The following is a 22,885-nucleotide window of genomic DNA, read 5'->3' on the forward strand; positions in this document are numbered from 1 at the left end:
CCGGGGTCCGGGGGTCGCTTCCGCCCCCGCCCCGCGCTCGGGGGTCGCCGGGGACCGCCGGCCCGCGGGGCGATCCGCGACGGGGCCGCGCGCCGCGGGGCCCTCCGTGCCCCGTTCCCGCGCGGATCCCCCCCTACCGCGGGCGTTCGGCGCCCGCTCCGGCTTCGCCTTGCTCCCCCGGGCCGGAGCTGACCCCCGAGCGCCGCACCGCCGAGTCCACCCCCTCCCGCGCTCGGCTCCGCCGCGGCTTGGGAGCGACTCGCCGCGGAGCTCTGCTGCCGTCCCGGCCCCCCCGGGCCGGTCCGGGGACGTTCGCTCACCATGTCGCAGCAGACTGCCGCCGGGGAAGCCTGAGCCGGGCTGGCTTTACTAAGGCTTCATTATTTTTAAAAAAGGGATTTCAGTGTTTCTTTTAGAACTATCATAAACAGTTAAAACAACTAAACTGCAGCTGTCAAAATAAATAACTATGCTTTGTGATGCTTTATCTTTTTGTTTGCTTATGACTCTGAAACTTGCTTATTCCTAAAAATGGAATCCACAGTAATTCTAACAGCTGCTGGTTTAGATTAATAAGGGTGTCTGTCTCTAGGTCTCTCTGCCAGCATCTAAGATTTTGAAGTTTAACAAGTAATATCTATACATGTTGCAAGGAAACATAGTGATTGGAATGTTAATAAGAACAACATTTGATGAATTCCCCATCTGGCTGTTTTTCAGTGTAACATTAACCTGATTTATATTTCCTATTTTTTATCAGCTGAAGTCTAAAATTTTATTTGAAATGCATATTAAAATTGCGTATTTACTCGTGTGAGTTTTGCAGGTAGTAAGTAAAGCTTGTTTTGTTCTCGCATTTGATGCAGACGAAAGTGTTGTTTATCCACACGTCAAAGGAAGTAAAATATTATGGAAGGTCCAGAAAAAAGCTCAAAGAGTGACCTGAGATCTTAAGACTCATGTTTTATTTCTCTTTCTTCTCAGTTTGTCCCGGTGAAGACTGACAGGTAGTTTGATGGCAGTAGAGAATTGCAATGCTAGCCGGAACAGCAAAGGCAAAACGCGAGTCGGCATTTGGGCTGCATTGGGCATGAGGTCAGATAAAAGTGTACGGTTTTTCATAGGCTACTTAATTAGAAAAGTGTCCGAGGGCTGTGGTGGATAGGTGGTCTTTGCCGTTTGGACATGAGGAGTGCAGTGTGCGAATGGCTTCTCTGTTTAACCTGGCCGAGGGAGGTTCCCGGGGAGGCTCTGCAGCCTCTGCTGCTCCCAGCCGGGCAGTGCTGTCCTCGTGGTTCTTCTCTCTGTTTCTCCCAGAAAGGCATGAATTCATTGGCTTTAAAGATGTCCTAAGGATGGTTTTGTTGGCCTTTTATCAAAATGAGTAATGATTAGAAGAACACACACCTCTTCGATGGGTAGGTTTTGTTTCTATGGCTTGGTAATTTGTCTATTGGACGTGGCAACAGGTTTGCTGGGGCGGATCTGCCACGATTAAGCTTTCCTGTTTCCTGCAGGCTGATCATCAAAATGGTCCCTTACCAATGCAGAGGTAAAAGTGCTGCCGTGGCTGAAAATAATTATGTCGGCATATTTCTGATTTCTCTTATTGATATGTCAGTTTAGTTGTTCCAGCGCTGAATTAAATGCCTGCTGATCTAGTTAATCTTTCTTTGTATCAACAACAGAATTTCAGCACTCGGAAGGGCTGGCCCGTAGTCAGGTCTCTGAACACCAGCATTTCTGCTTGTTTATATGTTTGCTCATCTCTTTGTACTGTACAGGGAGAGAACAACTTCCTAACGCAGTTGACTTTTTGGCATTTGTCCCGTAATTGCCAAAAAACTGCTGCTCCCTCCTACGTAACCATCAGATCTTCTTAAAATCAGATGGGTTTTGAAAGCAGCTTTTTGATTTCCTGAGATCCGCATTTGGTCTTCCTTCCTCCTGCTCCCTCTTTCTTCCTTTGTTCTTTGAGGTTAAAGCTGTGGGTGTTGAGGTCCCATTAGTCATTTTGGCCACTTCTGAACTCTGCATGTTGAAAAATGCCTGGACTAAACCATTCCTGAATTACAGCAGACGTACACTGCTGAAGCTTCATTTAAGTCAGCTGAGTTACTTCAAAGTGAGGTGGTTGCACTGACTTTAGCTTGCTTCTTCTGGAACAGAGACTATGTCCTAAAAAACGCAGCAAAACTTGATTTTCTTATCTAATTCTAATACTGAAAAATAAACTTCACTCTTGGCAGAGAAAATCTTTTTTTTTTTTTTTTTTTTTTGAATTAGAAATTTCATAGTATAGCTACTGCAATGATTTTTTTTTTTTTCATGCTGGCTTGTGCAAACAGTGCCCTGCATTTGGTGGTGGGGAGGGGTACTTTTTTGTGGTAAGCCTTGAGTGTGAAAGATGGTGAAGGAATATAACTGAAAACTGCAAGTGTGGGTTAAAGTAGGTTCTGGCGTTCGCCACCACCAAAGGAAATGGACTCTGCAGTTCTTTCCCTCCTGATGGCTGTTGGCTCCAGTATTGTTGCTATTTTGTTAGATGAGCGTGGTTGGCGGGATCAAGGCTGTGTAAACACTTAATCTCACCAGGCTTGAGTTCCGCACCTGTTACACAGCACTAATGCTACCTCCCTGCATTTGCTGCTCTGTGAGTAATTGCACGTGAATGAGTGTTAGTTATGCCAAGTGATGAGACCTTGACCTTGGTCAGTGGCTTTGGCCCGTGCACAAGGGGAAATCGAGGCCTGTGCCCATTAACTAATATGCAAAGTTGGGCTCTCCATTCATCTCCATGAATCCAAATTCACACTGGTCTTCAGGGGAAGCTGGATGAGGGAGTTGTCCCTCAGTCAGGATTTATCATCACACAAAAATTAGTGTGAAAACGTATGGTTGCACGACACTGAAATGTGATCTCTTAAGGGCAATGTGAACCCTGCTTGATACAGCAGGAAAAATTTATCTAATGTGCTTTTTATTTTGAGACTTGCTCTATATCTGCTAGCAAAATGGCTGACCAGGTGCCTTCATGATATTGGTTTTAATATGTTCTTGCTTGAAGTGTGCCAAGTGGGAAATGGTAGTTTTGAAATGGTGAAGAAAGCAGGCTGGTTGAGCTGTTAGGCTCCTATGTTGCCATGCTAACCATGTTAACAGCTGCTAATGGTTTCTTAAGCTGCCAAAGCAGCCTGAAGATAGATTTAACACCCAACAGACACCTGTTTTTAGCAATTTAGCTCTGCAGGCACATGGCACAATACTGCAGGGGTCCTGCCCATAAAGGACAGATAAAATGTGTTCAACAGGTTGCTTGGGGAACTGGCTTTCCAGTTCATGTTAGAGTTTTCATGATACAGAGTAAGAAGGAAAAGCACACTAAGAAAGAATTTAATCTGGAAGGGACAAGCATTACAGTGATTATTTGATATTTCAAACCCAGCTCTGTCTTCCAAAGCCCTTGATATCTTTATGTCAATTAAAGGACCCTCATTCCCTTGGTTGTAGTGTCCTCCTAAGGTTCAGACTGCTTTGCAAATGGGAATAAGATGCAGCTTCTCCCAGATGGTTGGGAGCTCCTTTTCCATGTCTGAGTGGGTCCATCTGTAGCAAGATCAAGCTGCAAAATGACCTTTGCAGCCATCCTAGCCCCAAGGCAGGGTCAGAGTTCCTGCTTACTGATTCTTGCACTGCTTTCCTTAAAGTTCCCTGAATGCTTATCCTCAGGCCCCTTCCCATTGCTCCAGGTGCTGCATTTTCTGCATTTTTCTGCTTGTCCCTTCTCGTGAGGCAGTTCATCTGCCCTGACTGCAGGGACTCCAGCTGCCACCAAAGCAGACCAGAGGATCTCTCCCTCCACACTGGTGGGATCATGCCTGGCTCAGTTGCAGCAATTGCTTTGCTGTCCCAAAAGGATGGGGGAAATGGCTTATACAATATGTGTAGGTCAGCTCGGAGCTAAGGCCTGGGAACTGGGAGGCTTTCCCATAAACCTTGTCTTGGCACTGGGTATACCGAGGGCTCCAGCAGTTTCAGTGGGAGAATACCTGGAGATGGTTGCAGGGAAGGAGAACTATGCCCCTACTGGGGGAAGCAAGTGGAGTTAGGGAGAGTGCGTTGTGTGCAAGAGCCATGTCCTTTTGGTATATCTGGATCATGCTGGGGCAAAATTTCACTTCTTACCCAGTCAGGCCCATATCGGCACCTGATCAATGCTTGGAGGAAGGCGTTGGCTTCCCTGCCAAAGAGGGCTGGTAGCCAAGACTCCCTCTCTCTGACACCAGACTTTAGACTTGCTACTTCAATTTTCTGAAGCTTTGCTTAAACCTTAATTGCAAGGAAGAGTTTTTGAGTGAATTTACTTGCTAATTTGGCATGAGCTTTGTGGAGGGATGATGTTGCAAATGTCTGTGCAGGGCACCTGTATACACCTTCCTGCAGAGAACGGCACTGCACTTGCAGAGCTCTGCATGAACCAGCTCAGAAGTGAGCAAATAGGGTCTCTTTACATGAAATAGGTTTCAGGCTTTTTCACTGACCTAGCAGGAATGCGTATAATTACTGGTTCCTGAACAAACCCTGACTCCTTTGGTTTGGTAGATGAGGTTTCAGTCTGCCATTTTTTTGTCCTTTGGGTATGTTCTGGTTTTACTTCTTTTCTCTTAAGCCAAAACCTCCTGATTCTAAGCACTTGGCTGTGCCATCAGGTATTCTTTTCATGTGATCAGTGTACATTTCCAGAGTGAAAACTCACCAGAAAACTGTAACTGGCTTTTAGTTATATCATGAACTTCAAAGAGATCAACAGAAAAAGGATAATTGGAAAGAAAATCCCTTTCAGGTTATAATTATTTGTCCCAGGAACCAGAGTTCCTTAGTGATGATACATATTTTCCCTTTTATTTTTCTAGCGCCATGGGAACCTGGCAGTAGTCAGTCTCTGCTGATATGTGTAGTGTATACCTGAACCTCAGCTCAGGGGAACGCAGAAATCACGATATTGGATTCAAACCAGTGATCCATCAAGACTTGCTTCCAGCAGAACTGGAGCCAGCGGCTTCAAAGGAGAATAGAGAGCTCTGCAGTAGGCAGGTTATCGGTTTCACAGGGAAAGCGTCCCTCAAAGACTCCCATCAGCCAGGGATTGTTCTGCACCTTGAGGCTTTTTTGTTTCCATCCTTTAAAGTCGCTTTCTTTTCTTCCTCTGAGAATTAGTTGAGTGGGAATGCGTAGCCCTTGCAGAGAGCTCTGCTGTGCCCTAATGCAACGTGGAGCACCAGTATTAAAGAGCTCGTATCATCTGGTCGTGGTATTATCGCTTTGTTTCTTGGCCTCTGCTTTAGTTCTGCTTCTGTTCCCAGCTCTGTTCTTTGGCATCTTGTTTCACAATCAATCCTTTCTGTCACTTCCTATTTTATTTAAAAAGTTGTGTGGGGCGTGTGATTAGTAGACCGTTGCAGGATCCTCTCGTCCTTGTGGCCAGCCTCAGTCCTGTTGATATTTTTCCTGATTTGTTAACAGTGCAGCCACTGGTGATGGTGACTTCCCTTGTAATAGTCTACTAGGGGAAAGTGGGGCAAATCCCCCACCATGGGAGTGAGCCCAGAGGAGCTGGTGTCAGGTCCAGAGGAGCTATTAAAGTTGGTGTAAGATTGTCCAGCACCGTGCCGCGGGAGGCTAGCAGGGTACCCTAGAAAGCGACTGTCATCTGCTGACTCTGAAGCGCTCCTGGTGCTTGCTCCCTTCAGCTCCCCAAGGTTTGTGGCATGAATCTTGTGGCTGTTGGCTGTGTGAAGGTTTTGAGGGATGGCTTGAGCAGTTTAATTAGTAAGTGGTAGCTGCTGTGGTTACAGCAGCCTCTAGAAACAAAACACACCTCAGTGCCAAGCAGCAGTGCTTGGATGTTCTCCTTGCATTGACGGCCACGCTGGAGAGATACTGATGCCGGTGAGGTCATATGAACACATGAAATTATTTTAGTTTCTTTAAGACAGAGTAATTAAATACAGTATATACGGATCCCTCAAAATGACAGCCGCCCACAGAGCTAAAAACAGGAAATCCATTAACTTCATTATTTAAAAAATAAAATAAAAATCTTCCCAACTGATTCCTCTGTCACTTAAAGTTCTGCATGGAAGGAGGGCTAATTTAACGCTGCATTAACTCACTGTTATCGCCCTCCTGTTACCTAAGTAGTTTCTAATGACTACCCTGGAGAGCACTTGGAAGCTTTTAAAAGTTTTTATGCTAAATTTTTTTTTCTGTGTGGTTTATACTTTAAGAACAAAAGTTATTGATAACATTTTCCAAATTTTCCAACAACATCAAGAACTATTCTGTTGGCTGCAGAACTGTTAAGTATCACTAGTCTGATACCTCTTTAGCAAACGAGAAATTTGAAACATTAAATTTAAGTGGTACTTGAGGAAATTGATGCAGCAGAGTTTGACTGTGGGAAGGTAGCTCAGGTCTTGGGCATGTTGGTGTCTTCAACAGAAGTGCTCTGGCCACGGGGCAAAGGAGTGGGGTTAATGGTACCCGCTCCAGCTGCGGACAAGGTGGCATGGGGGACTCTGGCCTGAAGCCCCCTGGCATTGGTTTTCATATCTCTGAAAAGACCTAAGACTCTGTGGCAGAAGGCTTGAGAGGTGGATCTCTTTGTTTTGAGATCCTTCAGTGAAGGGCAGGTTGGAGTTAAGAAGTCATTAATCATTTTCTTTCCTTGTGGTCTTTTCCTCAGAACTAGAGTGGACTGACTTCCCCCCCTCCTTTTTCCCCCCTTGCTTTTTAAAAACCATCTCTCCTTTCCAAGTTAGGACGTGCTTTTAGGGTTAGGGTCAACACTCTTTGCATTTAGGTGCTAGAATATGGAAGCCTTGGCGGGAGGGTTGTGACTTAGTGAAGCATTCTTGTTGCTTTGCAGTGTTCTCAGATGTTGAAGTTGAAACTTGTTGCCAGATACCGGGTGAAAAGAGGCCTTTTCTGTACTTGAGGCATTTGAGCATTGACAGGAGTCAGTCATGGGGTTGAAGGACACCTCCTCTCTCCCGTTGCAGCAGGGTGGAGGTGCAGAGCGTGGTGTAGAGGTGGAAGGTTGACCTTTCTGAACAGAGCCACAGTTAAAGCTGTGGGTGGCCGTACACTGTGAAGCAAAGATACAACAGGCACACTGCCTATGCAAGAGATTTCCATAAATTTCAAAGAAAACAGTGTCTTAGTAACGAGTTGGTTTCTCAGAGCTCTCTGAGTTGCAAGCTATCATTTGGGACACTGCCTGTGAATGAATCTGTGCATGACGTTAATGCCTGGGACTTAACTTTCCTTGGGTAACTGGAAGACCCAAAGTGCTCTGGAGTTCAGCCTTGCATGCATGCTTTGCCTGCTGATGGAGTAGATTCAGAACTGCTCTGTGACATTTTTAACAGGTTTTTCATGTTTATAGAATGATTATGTAACTGCATAGAGGTCTGGTACTTCTATTAGGAATTGCCAGGAATCTTTTCCACAGGGTGCCCTGGGAAACCTTTTAAACTTGACACAAACTTGAATGTGTCTCCTATGTGTTCTTTGTGCCTCTGCTTTTTGGTGATATTTGGAAAGCTAGAGGAGGAGGTAAGTCTTTGTCCCTTTGATAGATTTGTTGCCTTTCTGAAAAAGGGAGAAGAGACTGCAGGGAAGGCAAAAAAGGGAACCCAGCACCTCTGGGGTTCAGATTGCCCACCTGGTTACAATTGCAAACTTCTGCCCACCAAGTTAAAGCGAGTCACTGAACATGCTCTACTTTTCAGGGGTTTCCTTCTCCCACTGTGTTGAAGCTGGTTCAAGCTAGGTGTTGATTCCTTTATGCCTGAAATGGCACAACAGTGGACAGGTCCTCTCCTCTTGGACTTTGGCAGTCATCTTCCGCACTGCGTTGGTCTTCCTTGCTTTGGGGCTGGTTGGTGAGCGCACCCGATGATGGCATCCCTTTGCTCTCATCTTCAGCAGAGCAGGGAGAAAAAGCGCGTTTCAACAGGTGGCAGCTAAGACATGCAAAACCTGTGCGTGAAAGCCAAACCCGGCTGAAACTGGTGGTGCTTTTGTCACGGGTGTTAGTGTCGCCAGTAATTCACGCTGAAGACGAAGGACTTTGTAGTTAGCTGACAGGCTTAGGATTTTAACTTACTGCAGAAAGCATTAGTAAAACAGTTGAAAAAGATGCAGCTCTTTGCTAGGATAGGTAGGACCTCTGCTTTCCTTTAGGAAGCTTTCACTGAGTGATGAAAGCTGTAATGATTTACACAGTACTTTGTTTTTAAAAGAAAAAGAAAATGGTAAGGAAAAAGTAGAAACATTTATCTTTCAGTATTTCTTGAGGTTTAGCTTTCACTGTTGGAAGAGAGGGCCAGGTTTGCCCTGACTGTCCTCTTTTAAGCCAAGACGTGCTTGCGTTAGGAGTACTTATGTCGGGAAAGACTGCGTGTTCCTCGTTTGGTCTGTATCGCTGTGAGCAGGGAAGCGGTTGCTGGGCGTCCTGCGAAGCACGGGGTGGCTGCAGGTCCGTCCTGGGCATCTTCCCTGCTTTGACCGCCAGCGAGCGTGACACAGGATATTCACAGGACAGCTGCGCTATCTGCTCCGCGGCTCCTCTGCGTGCTGGCTGCGAGAGCGCGCTGTAAAACGTGCCTGTGCTGTCGGAGCGTTCGTCCGTGCCGTGCAGACGTGCCCGCCGCGCTTTGTGTGTGTACGTCTCGATGTACAAGGAGACATGGCTTGCCACTGCGCCTTGTCCCGTATTTTAGGAGGAAACGGGAATTAATAAGAATAAATTCTCTGAACTATATACGCTGTTATAGCTAGGCGTGGGCTTTTTTTTTTTTTTTTTTTTTTTTTTGATTTTGACAAAAGGATTTTCTGGTGACAAAACAGACTAATTGAAAATAAGAAATATCCTTATCTTTGGACCTGGCTGCTTTGTGTCTAGCTTTGAAGGCTTTCTGGCCGTCTCCGCCTCAGTGCTTTCTCTGCTGCTGTGCATATAAACAGCAAGTCGTGATGGGACCGCGGGAAGCCGAAGGTGCGGCGCCCAGGGCTGTGCAGGAAGCTCGTGTCAGGGCTTTGCTCTGCAGCCGTGGACAGGCTCCGATAGCTCTGCTGTTTTTTCCATCAGGTATTTGACAGTAAACAACATAAAGATGAAAACTGGAGACCTTAATGATATAATGCTATATAATCTATTTGCCCTTAGAAATAATACTCCCTATAGGGAGCCATAATGGTGCTGCTTTGGACTCCTTTGGAGAATGTTTGTACCAAATTGACTTTTTTTTATATGTTAAGTACCAGTAATGTTTTCTGCAGTGCATCAGCTGCTCCTGCCAAGGCGTGCGGTCTTTCCGAGGAGCGCCGGCGAGCGCTGCGCCGCACCGGCGCTCGCGGTTCCTGTTTCAGGCGGCAAATGGCTTTTGGCTCTGGAGATCAGCTCGCGTAAGCTCCATTTCCTAGCAGCGAAGGCTAGGAGGAACGGCTTTATCTAACTTTGAGGCAGCGGATCGTTCGAAAACTTTAAAAAGAAAAACGGGAAAGCGTTTTTTCCCGTTTTCCCTGCCCCGTTCTCTGCTTGCCCCCGCCCCTCGTCGGCCCATCCTCTCCGCTGCCGCCTGCCGCCCTCCCCCTTGCCTGGCAGCGATTTCAGAGAACGCCAAACTCTGTATTTTGCTGCATCGAGTTAGGAGCACGCAGCAAACGTTTGAAACGTGTGTGGGGCAAGTGCAGCCGCTGTTGGCAGTTTATTTTATTTCATTTTTTGGGGAAGGAGGGAGGGGGGAATAAAAAGCAAATCCTGGGCGCCCGCGGCGCGGTGACAATGGTGCTCATTGTGGCCGCCCGCAGCTGCTGAAACCCGACTAGATCCAACTGCCGGCAGCGGGAGCAGGTGGGTCAGCAACGTGACCCCGCGTTCCCAGCTGTATCAATGTGCGCCGGGGGCCGAGGTGCGCCCGCGGCGCGGACCCGCTTGGAAAACGCCGCCGCCGCCGCGAGGATGGCTTGGCTTGCGCTTTGGGGGCTCGGGTTTTGCTTCTGAGCACCCTGCCTGCCACCGTGACGTCTCGAAGCGCTGCGAGACGAGCGGCGTCCGTCTGCTGCCGTTTGTACAAACCCGGTTGGTTCGTGCGGGTCTGGATTGCATTCCTCAAATACCGGGATTGGGAAGCATCGCTGTGCGCGCCGAATTAGCATCGCTAATGCCGGCAGTTGTCGTTGCTCCCTCCCGGGCCCGGTGCTTGGCTGCGCGTGGTGCTGCTGGCTCCTCGGCTTGTTGGACTTGCCGCCGGGGCCGCCGCGCGGTGCCGGGCGCCCGCTGCTCCCTCCCGCGGCCCGCGAGGCGGGGGCCGCCCGATTCCCGCCGGGAGGGAGGGCGGTGGGATCACCTCCTCCATGGCGGGGCAGCGTGCTGCCGCCTCCGCGCCGCGCTGACACTGCGAGGGGTGCTCGAGTCTGGGGAGGCTTTTAAGGAGTAGACGTGAACAACTGTTCCTAAGCCAGCAGTTAGGAGAAATGCAAGGTTTCTGTTGATGGATCTTATAACCTTGCTTTCTGATATCAAGTTACAGTAAAGTGAATCTGAGGCGGAGCAGAGCTGCCCCCGGCTTCCCCTCTGCTGCAGAAAGGGTCGTGGTGTTGAATAGCGTGCGCTACCGCGAAAGCCTTCGCGATGTAGCTGCGATTTTTAGAGGAAAAAACGATGCACTTAGCCTCTCCGCTAATCCTGCCGTACCGAGTGCTTTTATTCCAGATGGAGTGGCATCTGAGCGTATTTCGTTTGCACACGATCCTGCCTAGGAAAGGAAAGACAAGTTACAGGCAGGGATGGGGCCACGTTAGAAGCAGTTCACACTTACGCCTGATCTTTCCTGCGTCTGAGCTTAAGGCTTAGACCAACCTGTAGTTTTAAGCCAAAATGCAAACAGAAAGAGGTGACTGCCGTTGGGGAAGAAGGTGAAAGTGGGGCATGCAAGTGAGATACGGTGGGCAAGTGGGACAGGAGTCTGGGAAGACGAGGGACAAGAGAAGCGGGGTGCTGACGGGGAGAAATGAAGCGTAAAGAAAGGCGAGAAAGGAAACTTTAATATCCGGAGACAGCAGTGAAACTGGGGAAGCTGCAAAACTCCCACCAGAAGTAAAAAACGGGGGATAGAAGTGTGAATCAAGGCAGGAAGGGGAGAGTTCTGGTGTTTGGCAGGGCGAGGAGGAGGAAGCGGGGCTGCGCGGCGCCGCGAGGAGCTGCCGAGGACGGCGTACGCGCCTGTCTGGGCGGTGCGTGCCGGGACGGAAAACTGATCTGCGTGACCGCTTTCCCAGCTGCGGCGATTCAGGAAGAAGGTTGTTAATAAATCAGAGGCTCTTCCTGCGTTTCTGCATCTCAAACTTGTTCTCCTTGCGGGAGCTCGGCTCCGCTCGGATGCTACCGACCGTAACAGGAGATCGGGACAAGCGCAGCGCGACGCCCGCGCTTCCGCTGGGCCGGCAAACGAGCCGGAGCAGAGCGGGAGCGAGCTGCGAGCCGAGGAGGCGTGGGGGGATAAGGGCGACTCCCGGAGCGGTGCTGACCCTGGTTTGTCCTCGGCCGCGCTTGCGGTGAAAGCCCGCTCGCGCGGCGCGTCCCACGCGCCGTCTCCGCCGCTTTGGCTCGCGCCCTCCTGCTCAGCGACGCAGCGTGCGTAGGATACGTCTGCAGGGGAACGCAGCGATTAACATATGAAAACGCCGATAACAGTGGGATTCTTGTGCCGGCAGCAACGCGCGAGATATACTGCCGTTCTGGTGCCAGTTAGCCCCATAACTGCTGCTTGTGGCTGGGTTTAGTAACAATTAACCTTTCACATCTTGTGTTGGCCATTGCTTTTCTGGTGCAGCTGCTTGTATAACAATATCCTTCGCTTCTCTGCACAGAGGCGCTGATTTTGGCGGTTGGAGGAGCTGTTCTAGAAACCACAGGATATATGGAGAAAGAATAGGGAGGGTTTTTTTAGTAGCTATTCAAAGTACAACGATCTCTTTTGAAAAAATTGTTAACGTTTTTAATACAAACAAGGTCCCTCAAATCAAGAACGAGAAGAGGTTCCATTCCTGCGGCTAAAAATATTCTAAAGAAAATTCAACATACTTTTGCTTGACAAAGCAAAATTCAACGTGTTTTGCGTGACAGCAAGCCAATATATGCTTTGATAACCTAGTCCTGTGTGCAGTCAGGTGTTTCACATCCAGCTGGGAGGTGTTTTCCTGACCTGTTTAAGCGCAGCTAAAGAGAAGGTGATGAACATGGACCAAGCTTTGCCTCTGCTGCTTTACAGCTAAAAAAGTGCTGCAGGACCCTCGTGAAAGTACGCGGCTTCGAGCAATCCACGGCATTGCCTGGTTTCGGGCATATAGGTGCGTGTCACCTCCAGCACGGAGCTTGGCAGGGCTTTGCAGTGTCCCAGTGGCATGGCTGGCACCGTCCCTGCAGGCGTTCTCAGGCCTTCAGTCACCACAAAACAGGTTGCATTTCAGGTCTTCGGGCTTTTATTTCTTGCAGAATTGTAGGCAGGTTTGCCAAGTTGGGCGTGCCGTATGCAGGCACAGAGAGCGCAGGGTGGTGTCGGCAGGGCCCGGCCGTGAGAGCTGTGTGCATCCATAACGAACAGGGATGCTCTGCTGGTTCTCGATGTCCCAGCTACGGTGGTGGTAACAGATGGGCGGGAAGAGCAAGGTCTCAAATGGCTCCAGCCAGCTTGGTGAGGTTTCAGAGTTGCTCTGACTTAGCCCTTCACCATGGCTTCAAAATGCAATTGTTTCACATGGAAGTATTTAAAAACAAATAAATATATATAGTGTGTGTGTGTATATAATATGTATACATAAATATATATGTGTGTGTATATATACATATAAAATAAGACTAGAGGTAGGTTAAAGTTGATGTATTGAAATTTAATTAGTTTTTGGCATTGCTATGTTGTCTCTTAACAATGTAGTGGAGGTCTGACTTCAGCTCTCAAAGCATTAACTGCTGTGCTTCTGCTCCTTCTGAATGATCATTTTAATATTTGTACTGTATGCATTGCTGGAAAAAAAATGAAAAGTCCTATTTGCATGAAGTAGATTATAGCCAGTCTTCTCCAAAGCATTATAGTATCTCAAGTAATAGGTTCATCATGTGGTTATGAACCTGTGTTTTGATCTTCACTATACCAATATTAAGTCTAGAATAATTACACCAAATCCAGGAGTGTGTAAAGCAAGTTTGATGGATGATTTGGACTTCTTTGCATTATGATTTTTCTTTATGATTAAAGATTGAAAGCTTCTGGTTGCATATTAAAGCTGATGATGAATAAGACTTAATGTGATTTTAATCATCCTCTTTTGAAGACAGAAGCCTGCCCTTTTTTTCCCCCTGGTGCGACTCCAGTGAAGTCGCTGGAAGTTGGCCGCGCAGGCCCACCAAGACCTGGCTCATTCGTGCCTGGGGCCTAGCAGGTTCACGACGAAAATCCTTTGTGTGCATTTATCAAATGGTGCTGGCTTTGGACAGTGGTGTGTGATGCAAAAGTAGATTTCCAGGCAGGTTTACAGTAATGGTTTGCACATGCTCACTGGTTTTCCACTCTCTCCAATTTTTCACGTAAAAAAGATTGTATGCCATCAGTTGTGTGACGGGTGACTGCATTGATGAATACATGCAGACTGAATAAAAATACCAGAGTTTGTGAGGTACTGTCTTTCTCAGTAGGAGGATGGATCCCCTCTCCATCAGAGAGAGAGGAAAAGGTGTCGGCATGTTCCAAACTGCTGCCAGGTGTTGCAAGCGCCTCAACCTGATGGTGCAGAGAAGCCGTTTGCCTCTTTGAGGAGGTGGTGCCAGCAGGTCACTAAAAACTACATATGTTGGTCTGCACAAAACTGCATTAGGCACTCACAGCACAGGACTGAAGTTGTAAGGTTACTTATAAAGACTCATCTCTTGCAGAGTTGAGGTGGTGCAGATGATGGTTCTCAGGCAGTGACAGGCCTCCTTAGATGTTGGCTGATGCAGTCATCGTGGTGTGAGGTTCTCTGTTTCCTTCCCTAAGGAACTTTCTTTGTGAATTTATGTTTTCAGGGGCTCACTCAATCTAAAGCAATCCATAGCGGCACTAATTAGTTGTGTTCCTGGGTCATCTTGCCAATTCCCATGGTGCTAGAAGTTATATTTTTCCTTTGTTTCATAAAAGTACAAACTTTTCTCTTGGTTCAAGCTGCATAAAATAGCCATGTAAACACCAAAGAAAAGCAGCAGATTGCTCTTGGAGAAAAACAGTGCAGCCAAATTAGCCAAACATACTTGTCCTGTCATCAATGTAAAAAAATAAGATAACGTGGTCTTAGGTATTAAAGGTAACAATAGTGGGAAATGCATTTGTAGGTGTACAGTGGTGTATTGTACTGAAGTTGACACTGTCTCGTAAGCAGTCTTAATTTTGGGAACCTTTTCAGTCAGTATGATATGTGTATTATTGATAGCTAAGTTGCCTCAAATTAAATAAAATTTAAAAATTTCTTCTTTTGTATTTAGAATTTGTGAAAGGATGGTTTCTGAGATTTCTACAAAAAATATATATTTTTTCTTGTTTCTTGCATGTTGACACTACAGGATGGGAATCACAGCTGCTGGAAACAGGGTTCCTGGGAATATTTCTGTGCCCACTCTGGACCCTCTCCCGACTGCCCAGTTACACTCCGCCTTCCACCATCGTCATCTGGGGCTTTCGGTGGCTCATATTCAGAATTATGCTTGGAGCAGTAAGTGCAACTTTTCGTTTTTGCTCTCTGAAGGTGGCGGCAAAAGGAGTATCCCAAAGCGTTAGTGGCAAGATTTTTTTCAAGCGCTTCATCATAGCAGAAAACACATCGCTGGTACAATATGTTGGAATGTTCTAGTTTAGGGGGTTTTTTTAGTTAAAGAGGAAGGAGAATGCATCAGGAAGTACTTGATGTTTTTGTTTCATAGAGTCTTTCAAAGGCCTATCATTGGTATTTATTTTTGAGGAGGACAAGCACAGGAATAAGAATATATGTGTTGACATGTTGGTGCTGCACTTGTGATTGGCTCTTTAAAAGGAATTCAAGTGAAGTTTAAGACCTGGGCATTGTGGCTTTTTGATAAGGTGGTTGGGAAATGGGTAATTTCCAGGAACCAGCAGCTTTGCACTGAGTTATTTTTGCTTTGTGTATGCTTTACTAAAATGTCATTCTCTGCTCCATGTTTTCAAAGCAAACAATCACTGCGTTTCCATCTGAGTGCCAATGGAAATTCCCAAGTAGCCTATAAAAGAGAGAGCTGGGCCTCTTTAGCCTGGGGAAGAGAAGACTTGAGGGGGGATCTTATCCATGTGTACAAGTACCTGAAGGGAGGGTGTCAAAGGGAAGGGACAAACTCTTCTCAGTTGTCCCGTGTGACAGGACAAGAGGCAATGGGCAGAAATTGAAGCACAGGAAGCCCTGCCTGACCGTGAGGGGGCATTTCTTCACTGTGAGAGTGACACAGCACTGGACCACGTTGCCCAGAGAGGTTGTGGAGTCTCCTTCTCTGGAGATCTTCAAGGCCCGTCTGGATGCAACCCTGTCTACCATGCTCTAGGTGACCCTGCTGAGCGGGATGGTTGGACTAGATGATCTCCAGAGGGTCCCTTCTGACCTTACTGATTCTATGATTCTAAAAGCATCCATCAGGAAGTGAGATCTTTGGTAAAATAGAGGTGTGGAACGGTGCTATCTTGTGATCTGCATCAGGATTTTGGACCTATAAAAATATCCAAAATGTTACATCATGGATTGTCACTCTAAAACACAGACTGAGGGCAGATGGGATGGATATGCCTGTGTTTACTTTCTCTAAAACCTTTTCTTGTCCCAGCTCCTGATGGGCTTGAATCTGTAATCAAGCTCAATAACTCTTAATTCTCCTTGTCTTAAAAATTAATAATAAAAGAAAGAATAAGGAAAAATTTTTGGATCTTAACCTTACTGTTGCCTATTTTCAAGGCAGTTGTGTTAGTGAAGAATGTGATATTGCTTTAGATATCTTTGGAAAGTCGTGCTGCATGCTTGCTGCACCTAAATGAGGCTATCTGGCCTATGACAGTTCAGGAAATTCTACGTCAAAGCACAGAAAAAAATCCTGACTTCTATGCATCACACAACTGGTGTTTCAAAACCCACTATCTGGTGCTACTTTTTTTTTTTTTTTTTTTTTTTTTGGTAATATCTACTGTGCAACATCAGCAAATTTTGCTCTGATAAAATGTTTCCTAAAGCTGAAGGGATTGGTTCCTGTAATTCTCAGTTACGATTAATTAAATAGACCTGGTCCTGCTGTTGGGCAATAGAGATGGATTAAATGACTACTTAAGGCCTGTTCCAACAGCATTTTTTATGACTCTAAAATGTCTACATGTGTAGGTAATCCTGTAGATTTTAATGCAACTATCTGTTGAAAATGTTCAGTTAGAGTTTATAGGACTAAGTCAGATTTGTAATGCTACATTCAGTTGGAGTCTGTGTGAACAGTACAGTTCACATGTGGCTTCTGAGCATGTAGGATGAGCTTCATTTTCAGATATCAATCTCTTAATACGGAGTGGAAATAAAATTTTAAAAAATGGGCAGGTGTCAGGGAACAACTAAACCAACCTTCATATGCAGCTGTGAATGTCACCTTATCCTAGGGTTGAGGCTACCTGAAGAATTTGTAATTTCTACTTTACTTTAAAGAGTAGAAACCCAGCTTCTTAGGGAAGGTGACTTGTGTAGAAGAGAGGGTCATTTGGTACCCCCTGAGATCAGAGGGGGATGTGGAGCTGATGTAAAGGTCTTTGTGCAGGGCTGAGCAAGCACTGTCACGACCTTCATGACAAGCGAGATGGTTTGGTTTGCTAGGTAAATGAAAAGATTTCAGTCTCATATAGTCTGTTCCATGGGATCTTTTCCTTGGATAGATGGGAAAGCGCTATTAGGAAAATAGCTAGAACAATCCCTAGCAAAACTGCTGATAGGAAGACTCCAAGCCAAGGAGGCTCTAAAGCTTTGGTGCTGGCTATGGATAAGCAACATTAGAAGGGAAATTTGATAGCTAAGTAGAAACTGGTGAATGAACTTTGGAGGGAATAAAGGAAAATAATCCCCCAACTGTCATCAACTGTGAGACAGTTTATAAAGCTGAGTATGAGCTCTGCTGTGGCATCAATTGGTGCATAAAGCAGCAGTCGGGGTGCTGCCAGGCTGGCGTCACGGCAGGCGTTCGCTGCCCAGAGCCTCCATCTTCATGGTGTCAGGGCGGGGATCAGAGGGATATTCCCTGCTCGGTGGCAGTGCTGCACAGGATGGCCCATGAGCTGCTGTTGGCTGGGTACAGAGCTCCCCAGGGACCATAATTTGCAGCACATGTGAATATTACAAATGTTCAGATCCTGATCTACATGCGGTTAGTTCAGCATGTCCAACATATATGACAGGTATTGTGTTAGGCTAGTGAAGTTTTACTGAAGCTTGTTTGGATAAGAAATTAGTTTTTCATTGGCATTATTTTTTCTGTAGGAAAGTGTCTGTTTTTTCCTGTTGTTTTCCTGCTTCTCTTCCGAACAAAGAAGCCCATTACAATATTTTAATTTAATTAAAATTTAGATTTTCAAAAGTTGGCTGGAGAAGGTCTTGGTCACAGCTGCCCTTGAGTTTGCTGGAGCCCTGTATGACAGAGCTGTGGGATGGGGCTGAGGAGGTCAGAATCCCCAGGGCAGCCGCTCTGCATCTAAAGAAGGATTTGTAGAAGTTTAAAGCAGAGCTCAAAACACTAGCCAAAATTGACACATGGGTTTCACAGAATAGTCGTGGTTAGAAGGATCCTCTGCAGATCATCTGGTCCAACCCCACTGCTCAAACAGGGTCAGCTACAGTAGGTTGCCCATGCCCATGTAGGTTTTGAATACCTTCTAGGATTTTAAGTAGCTGTTTAGGAAATGGAATTGAAAGCTCACTACCTGCCAGAAATACCCCTCCTTGTTTTATTATAAATTAAATTTCCTGTCCTCTTCTTCAAATACAGAATGATTACACAGAATGATAACTACTTTAGTAGCTGACCTGCACGGTTTTTTCATTAGACCTTTGCTGCCCACAAAGATATAAGTTGTTAAAGTTTTTAAGTGCAATAACATGGTGCTGGCTGGCCTTTAATGATGTTGTTTAGGACCCGTGAAGCTGTCCTGTGACATGAGAGGTCCCAGGGTCCTCTCGTCCTGTGTGACCCATGGAGTGATTAGTGAGGAGCTAAGATTAGGTCCCGTAAGGCTGCCTGTTAATCCTCCAAACAGGTGAAGTCCGAGATGCAAGTTACTGTGGGGCATATTGGTTTGGGAGTGCTGGGGGGAACTTCTTTGCTGATGAGTTATTTGGGCCATTTAATACCAAGTGACATTTGGTGAAAATATCAAGATAACCCTTTGTCCCTGCCGAAGTTTCTGTCCCCAGTAGATGCAGACTGGCTTCTGTGGTCTTGATGCTTCTCAGCTTCTACAACGCTGCTTCTCTGATGTGACATTGATTATAAAAGGGTTTGAGAGTCCATGACATGCAATGTAGGGAAATCTATCTACTTTTCTTAACAAGTTACATAATCACCAAGTTTGCATCCAGCTTTTCTTTTAGAATGGAGTTTGACTCTGCGCTTTGCTCTGTTCCTGTTAATTGTAATATATATTACAATTAATATATATTCTGAATTATGGGACAATTTTGATTAAACCATGCTCATGAAAGATCTCTGTTATTGTTATCTCTGTGCTGCTGCTTAGTTTTATCTAGAGAGTAATAACTTTCCTGTTATTTTGGAGAGAGCTCTCTGCAAAAGGGATGCCGCCCCTCAAGTCCTTTGTCTTCGTTACTGATATATAAGTAACAGGCATGGTAGAGTAAAACGTGGAAAGGTCATTAGAGGGGGATCTACTTCAAGCAAGTGGAAATCAGTGATTGATGATATCTTTAATGTTTTGGGGCCCAAACACGTGTACGTTTCCTTCTAGGCTGGGGTAATGATGCTTGCAGGCACTAGGGAAGCAAGTTTAATGCGTGAAACCAAAGTATCCTCCTAGAGCGCAGGTGCACCTGTTCAAAGGCAATCTCTGATTTCTTCACTAATCTGGGCAGGAGCTGAAACATGTGCACAAATGTGGAATGAGGAGAGGTTTCCCATGGGTGGGATTGGCAGTGATTATATGTTACACAGAAGGAAAGTTAGACTTTCCTCCACAGATCTCCAGGGATCCTTCTAGCTGGTTAGGGTAACATTTCCCTTGTAAAATGCCATCTTCCAAGCAAATGGCGTTCCCTCAGGTCAGCTCTGTGTTTCTCACCTTATGCTGCATGTGAGCTAAGCAATGCCATATGCAGTTTTAGAACTCGCCTTAAATAGGCGAAAGGCTTGCCTGCCTTTTGCAATGTGATGGCTCCCAGTAAAGGCGCTTTCCTCCTGGGCGGCTCTCTGCCGCGGCTGCTGTGCCCGCCGTGGTGCCAGGGGAGGCGAGGTGGGCATCTCGGTAAGAGTTGTCTGCTCACGTTTGCAGCTGTCTCGCTGCCCAGCGCCGCGTGCACGTACCTGCTGCTTTAGAAGCGTCTGTCCTGGTGGAAGTGTGGTCGCTTCCACGTGGTCTCCTAAATCCTACCTTTGAGTTTTGCAACTTTTTCTTCCGAAATTCAAGTAAGGAACAAATTTCATCCACGTCTAAAATACCAGTCATGCAAGTTATTTGCGTCTCGGAACAGTGCCATGTTTGAGGGAGAAGAAAGAGGATGTGTTTGAATTCTCCACCTCGGGAGCGGACGGGGTCTGAAACGGGCCGCCTAAGGCTTCATGGTCTGCACGTCCCATCACGCGACGCGTGCGGGCGGAGGGCGGCTCGCAACGAGCCGTGAGCGGCTCCGGTCCCTCATCCCTGGGAGAGCGCTGGGGCTTAGGCTGCCCTTGCTCAAAGGAGCTGGAGAGCTGTGCTGCGAATGCTGTCCCGCGTATTGCTGAATGCGTGCCAGGCCCGGAACGGCCTGCAAGGATTGATCTCTCTGGCACGTGGGCCCTGGAAGTTCAGTTGTAGTTCTTTCCCCTGGGGGTAGCAAATAAATTTTGAATTAGTGAATTATATGCGAGGCCTTTCTGCAAAAGTCCTTGAAAAAGTATTTGTGGCCAGATCTTGCTCTATTGTGCATGCCTGCCTTGGGAGCGGGTTGGACTTTCTGAGGAAAGATGCTGCGTAAGAGAAATAATATACTTCCTTTGCCGTGATTCCAGAAAGCGAGGAATACGTTCATCCTTTGCTTCTGCTGTTTGATTGGCAGCAAGTGCTGGGCTGATCTCAAATATTGCTGACTTTTTGAAAGGCGTAATTACATGATTCAATCTATACGTTTGATGTTCCTAATAATCCATTAGTGCAGGATGTAAAGACGGATGTTTTAGGAACGCGCAGAGGCAACGGAAGAGCGGTCCCTTTGTGCAGGCGAGCAGCTTGTTAGGAAATAAGTGATACAAACAGACATTTATGCTGCCGATTTGCCTCAGGAGTGCTCTGTGGCTGGAAGTTTTCATCGTTTTGCTCAGAGCTCTCAGTCGCTCCGATTTCTGGAGCCGTGGCAGATGCTCTGCGCGGCCAGCGCGGGGGCCTGGCAGCCCTTTAGCCCCACGGCAGATTTCCACAACCACCCGGTCTGCGGCGACGGGAGGTGCCGGAGGAGCAGCCGAGCTGCGCTGGCTCGGTGCAGCGGCGTCTCTCCGTCTGCACCTTGAGGCTTCTTAAGGCCAAGTCACGCTCGTGTGCTGAGGCTCGTGCTCTGTTGGGGAACTGCTGGTTCCGCCGACGATGCAGCACTAACCGGGGCCGGGGGCTTCAGCTCTTAGGTGGACGAGGTTCTGTTCGGTTTGGTGTGGGACAGTAGTGTTGCGCTTGAGCTCCCCTTTCTCAGCACCAAAACAGTAATTCGTAGCTAAAACGTTATTCAGCAAATGTTACTCCTTTTCCTTTCTTCACAAGAAACTTGACAGTAGATGCTGACTTTGTCGAGTGTGTACCGCTGCGTGCTGGGGAGGCTGGAGGGCAGCCGCAGGCTGGTGAGCTGCGGCTTCAGGGTGGCTTACTGCATCCCGAAGGCCGCTAGTGCCTGGACAGGTAAGCCATGAAATACGGGTTCTGCTCCTGCGTGAGGTGAGCGTTCAGAAATGTAGCAAGAGCGCTTGTTCGGAAATGCAGGAATTTGGTTTTCGTCAGGACCTGCGTATGCGAGTGTGGTTGCATTGATAAAACTTAATAACCGTAAAAACAGATGTAGAAGGATAGAAGTAAGTGAATATGATTTTAAGTAGGTTTGGGGAAGAACCGTAGGCGAAGTAAGTGCCGCCGAGGCCCTGGAAGCGGCCTCGGGGCGTAGAGCGCAGCAGCGGTGGGCGCCGGGCACCCTCGGGTTTCCCTGCGCCTGGTCGCGGTGGCTGTGGCGCTCCCGGCGCGGTGCCGCGGCCGCGTCGCTGCGGGGGCTCGGCCCGGCCCGGCCCGCGGCTCGCGGGGGCCCACGCTTTCGACTGCAGGCGGCACGGCGGCAATTCCCTCGCTGCTGCTCCCGAGGCTTGGCTCTGCTTGTCGTACATAGCTCCTTTTCCTCTCCCTTCATTTTTTTTCCTCTTTTTTTTTTTTTTCCTCCTTTTCTTCGCGCCTCCTCGCTGGGTCCTTCTCCACGTGCCGTCGTCACGCGGGGGTCTCAGCGCGTGCCCGGGGCCGGCGTCGCCGCCGCGTTCGGCCTTGCCGGCGGGGAGCGGGTCGTTCCCCCGGGGTTGTCTTGCGTGGGGGTCGGTTAGCGGCGCCGCGGGAAACCCGCAGCGCGAAGGGAGCCGGGGTGGGGCTGGGGCGCGCGGAGGGCCGCGGCCATGTGGAATACGTTACGGCGGAGGTGGCTGGAGCAGGGAGCGTGAGTGAGTCTGAGACATCTTGATTAGTTTCTGGAGGAAAGGATTGCGGAGTGTAGTGAAAAAGCAGGGAAACAGGATTTAAAGCACATTACCACTTTAATTTAAAAGCGCCCAAAGCAAGGAAATTCGAGTTTAAGGCTGCCAATCTCTCGGCCCCTCGCGCAGGTGTTCCAGCTCGGAGCCTCCTGCGGCGGCCGCGTGCGACGGACGGCAGCTCGGCGGCCACCGGCGGGCCCCAGGGCGGCCACAGGGCCCCAGGGCGGCCACCGGCGGGCCCCAGGGCGGCCACCGGCGGGCCCCAGGGCGGCCACCGGCGGGCCCAGGGCGGCCACCGGCGGGCCCCAGGGCGGCCACCGGCGGGCCCAGGGCGGCCACGGGGCCCCAGGGCGGCCACCGGCGGGCCCAGGGCGGCCACGGGGCCCCAGGGCGGCCACCGGCGGCCCCAGGGCGGCCACCGGCGGGCCCAGGGCGGCCACGGGGCCCCAGGGCGGCCACCGGCGGGCCCAGGGCGGCCACCGGCGGGCCCAGGGCGGCCACGGGGCCCCAGGGCGGCCACCGGCGGGCCCAGGGCGGCCACCGGCGGGCCCAGGGCGGCCACTGAGGCTCAGGGCGGCCCGCGCTGAGCCCTGGCCGTGGCCCCAGGCCTCCGCCCTCGGCGCGTCCCCCAGTTTCCGCGGGTTCTTCTCCACGCGGTTCGCTTAGCGCTGGTCCCGGGAGGCTGCGCCGGAAAATGCCTCGCGTGCACGTGCAGGACTTAAAGAATAAATAAAATAAATAAAATTAAAAAAGAATTAAAGAGGAGGCTTTTGGGTTCCCTGAGGTTGTGGTTTGTGATTCGGAAGTCCTTCCGCCGGAAGACCGCGGAGCGGCTCTGCGGGG

At 48.5% G+C, this 22,885-nt stretch overlaps 1 protein-coding gene across 2 annotated transcripts in view; it reads left to right on the forward strand.

Annotated features, from left to right (window-relative positions):
* Nucleotides 1–22,885, forward strand: part of LMF1 (lipase maturation factor 1) — a 247,098-nt gene that overhangs the window by 47,363 nt on the left and 176,850 nt on the right. For both annotated transcript variants that reach the window (XM_062588096.1, XM_062588095.1), the window contains exon 3: nt 14,660–14,808. In XM_062588096.1, coding sequence (XP_062444080.1) covers nt 14,660–14,808 — 149 coding nt within the window. The remainder of the gene's footprint in view (nt 1–14,659; nt 14,809–22,885) is intronic.

This window comes from Rhea pennata, chromosome 15, assembly GCF_028389875.1.
Source record: "Rhea pennata isolate bPtePen1 chromosome 15, bPtePen1.pri, whole genome shotgun sequence".
Lineage (NCBI taxonomy): Eukaryota > Metazoa > Chordata > Aves > Rheiformes > Rheidae > Rhea > Rhea pennata.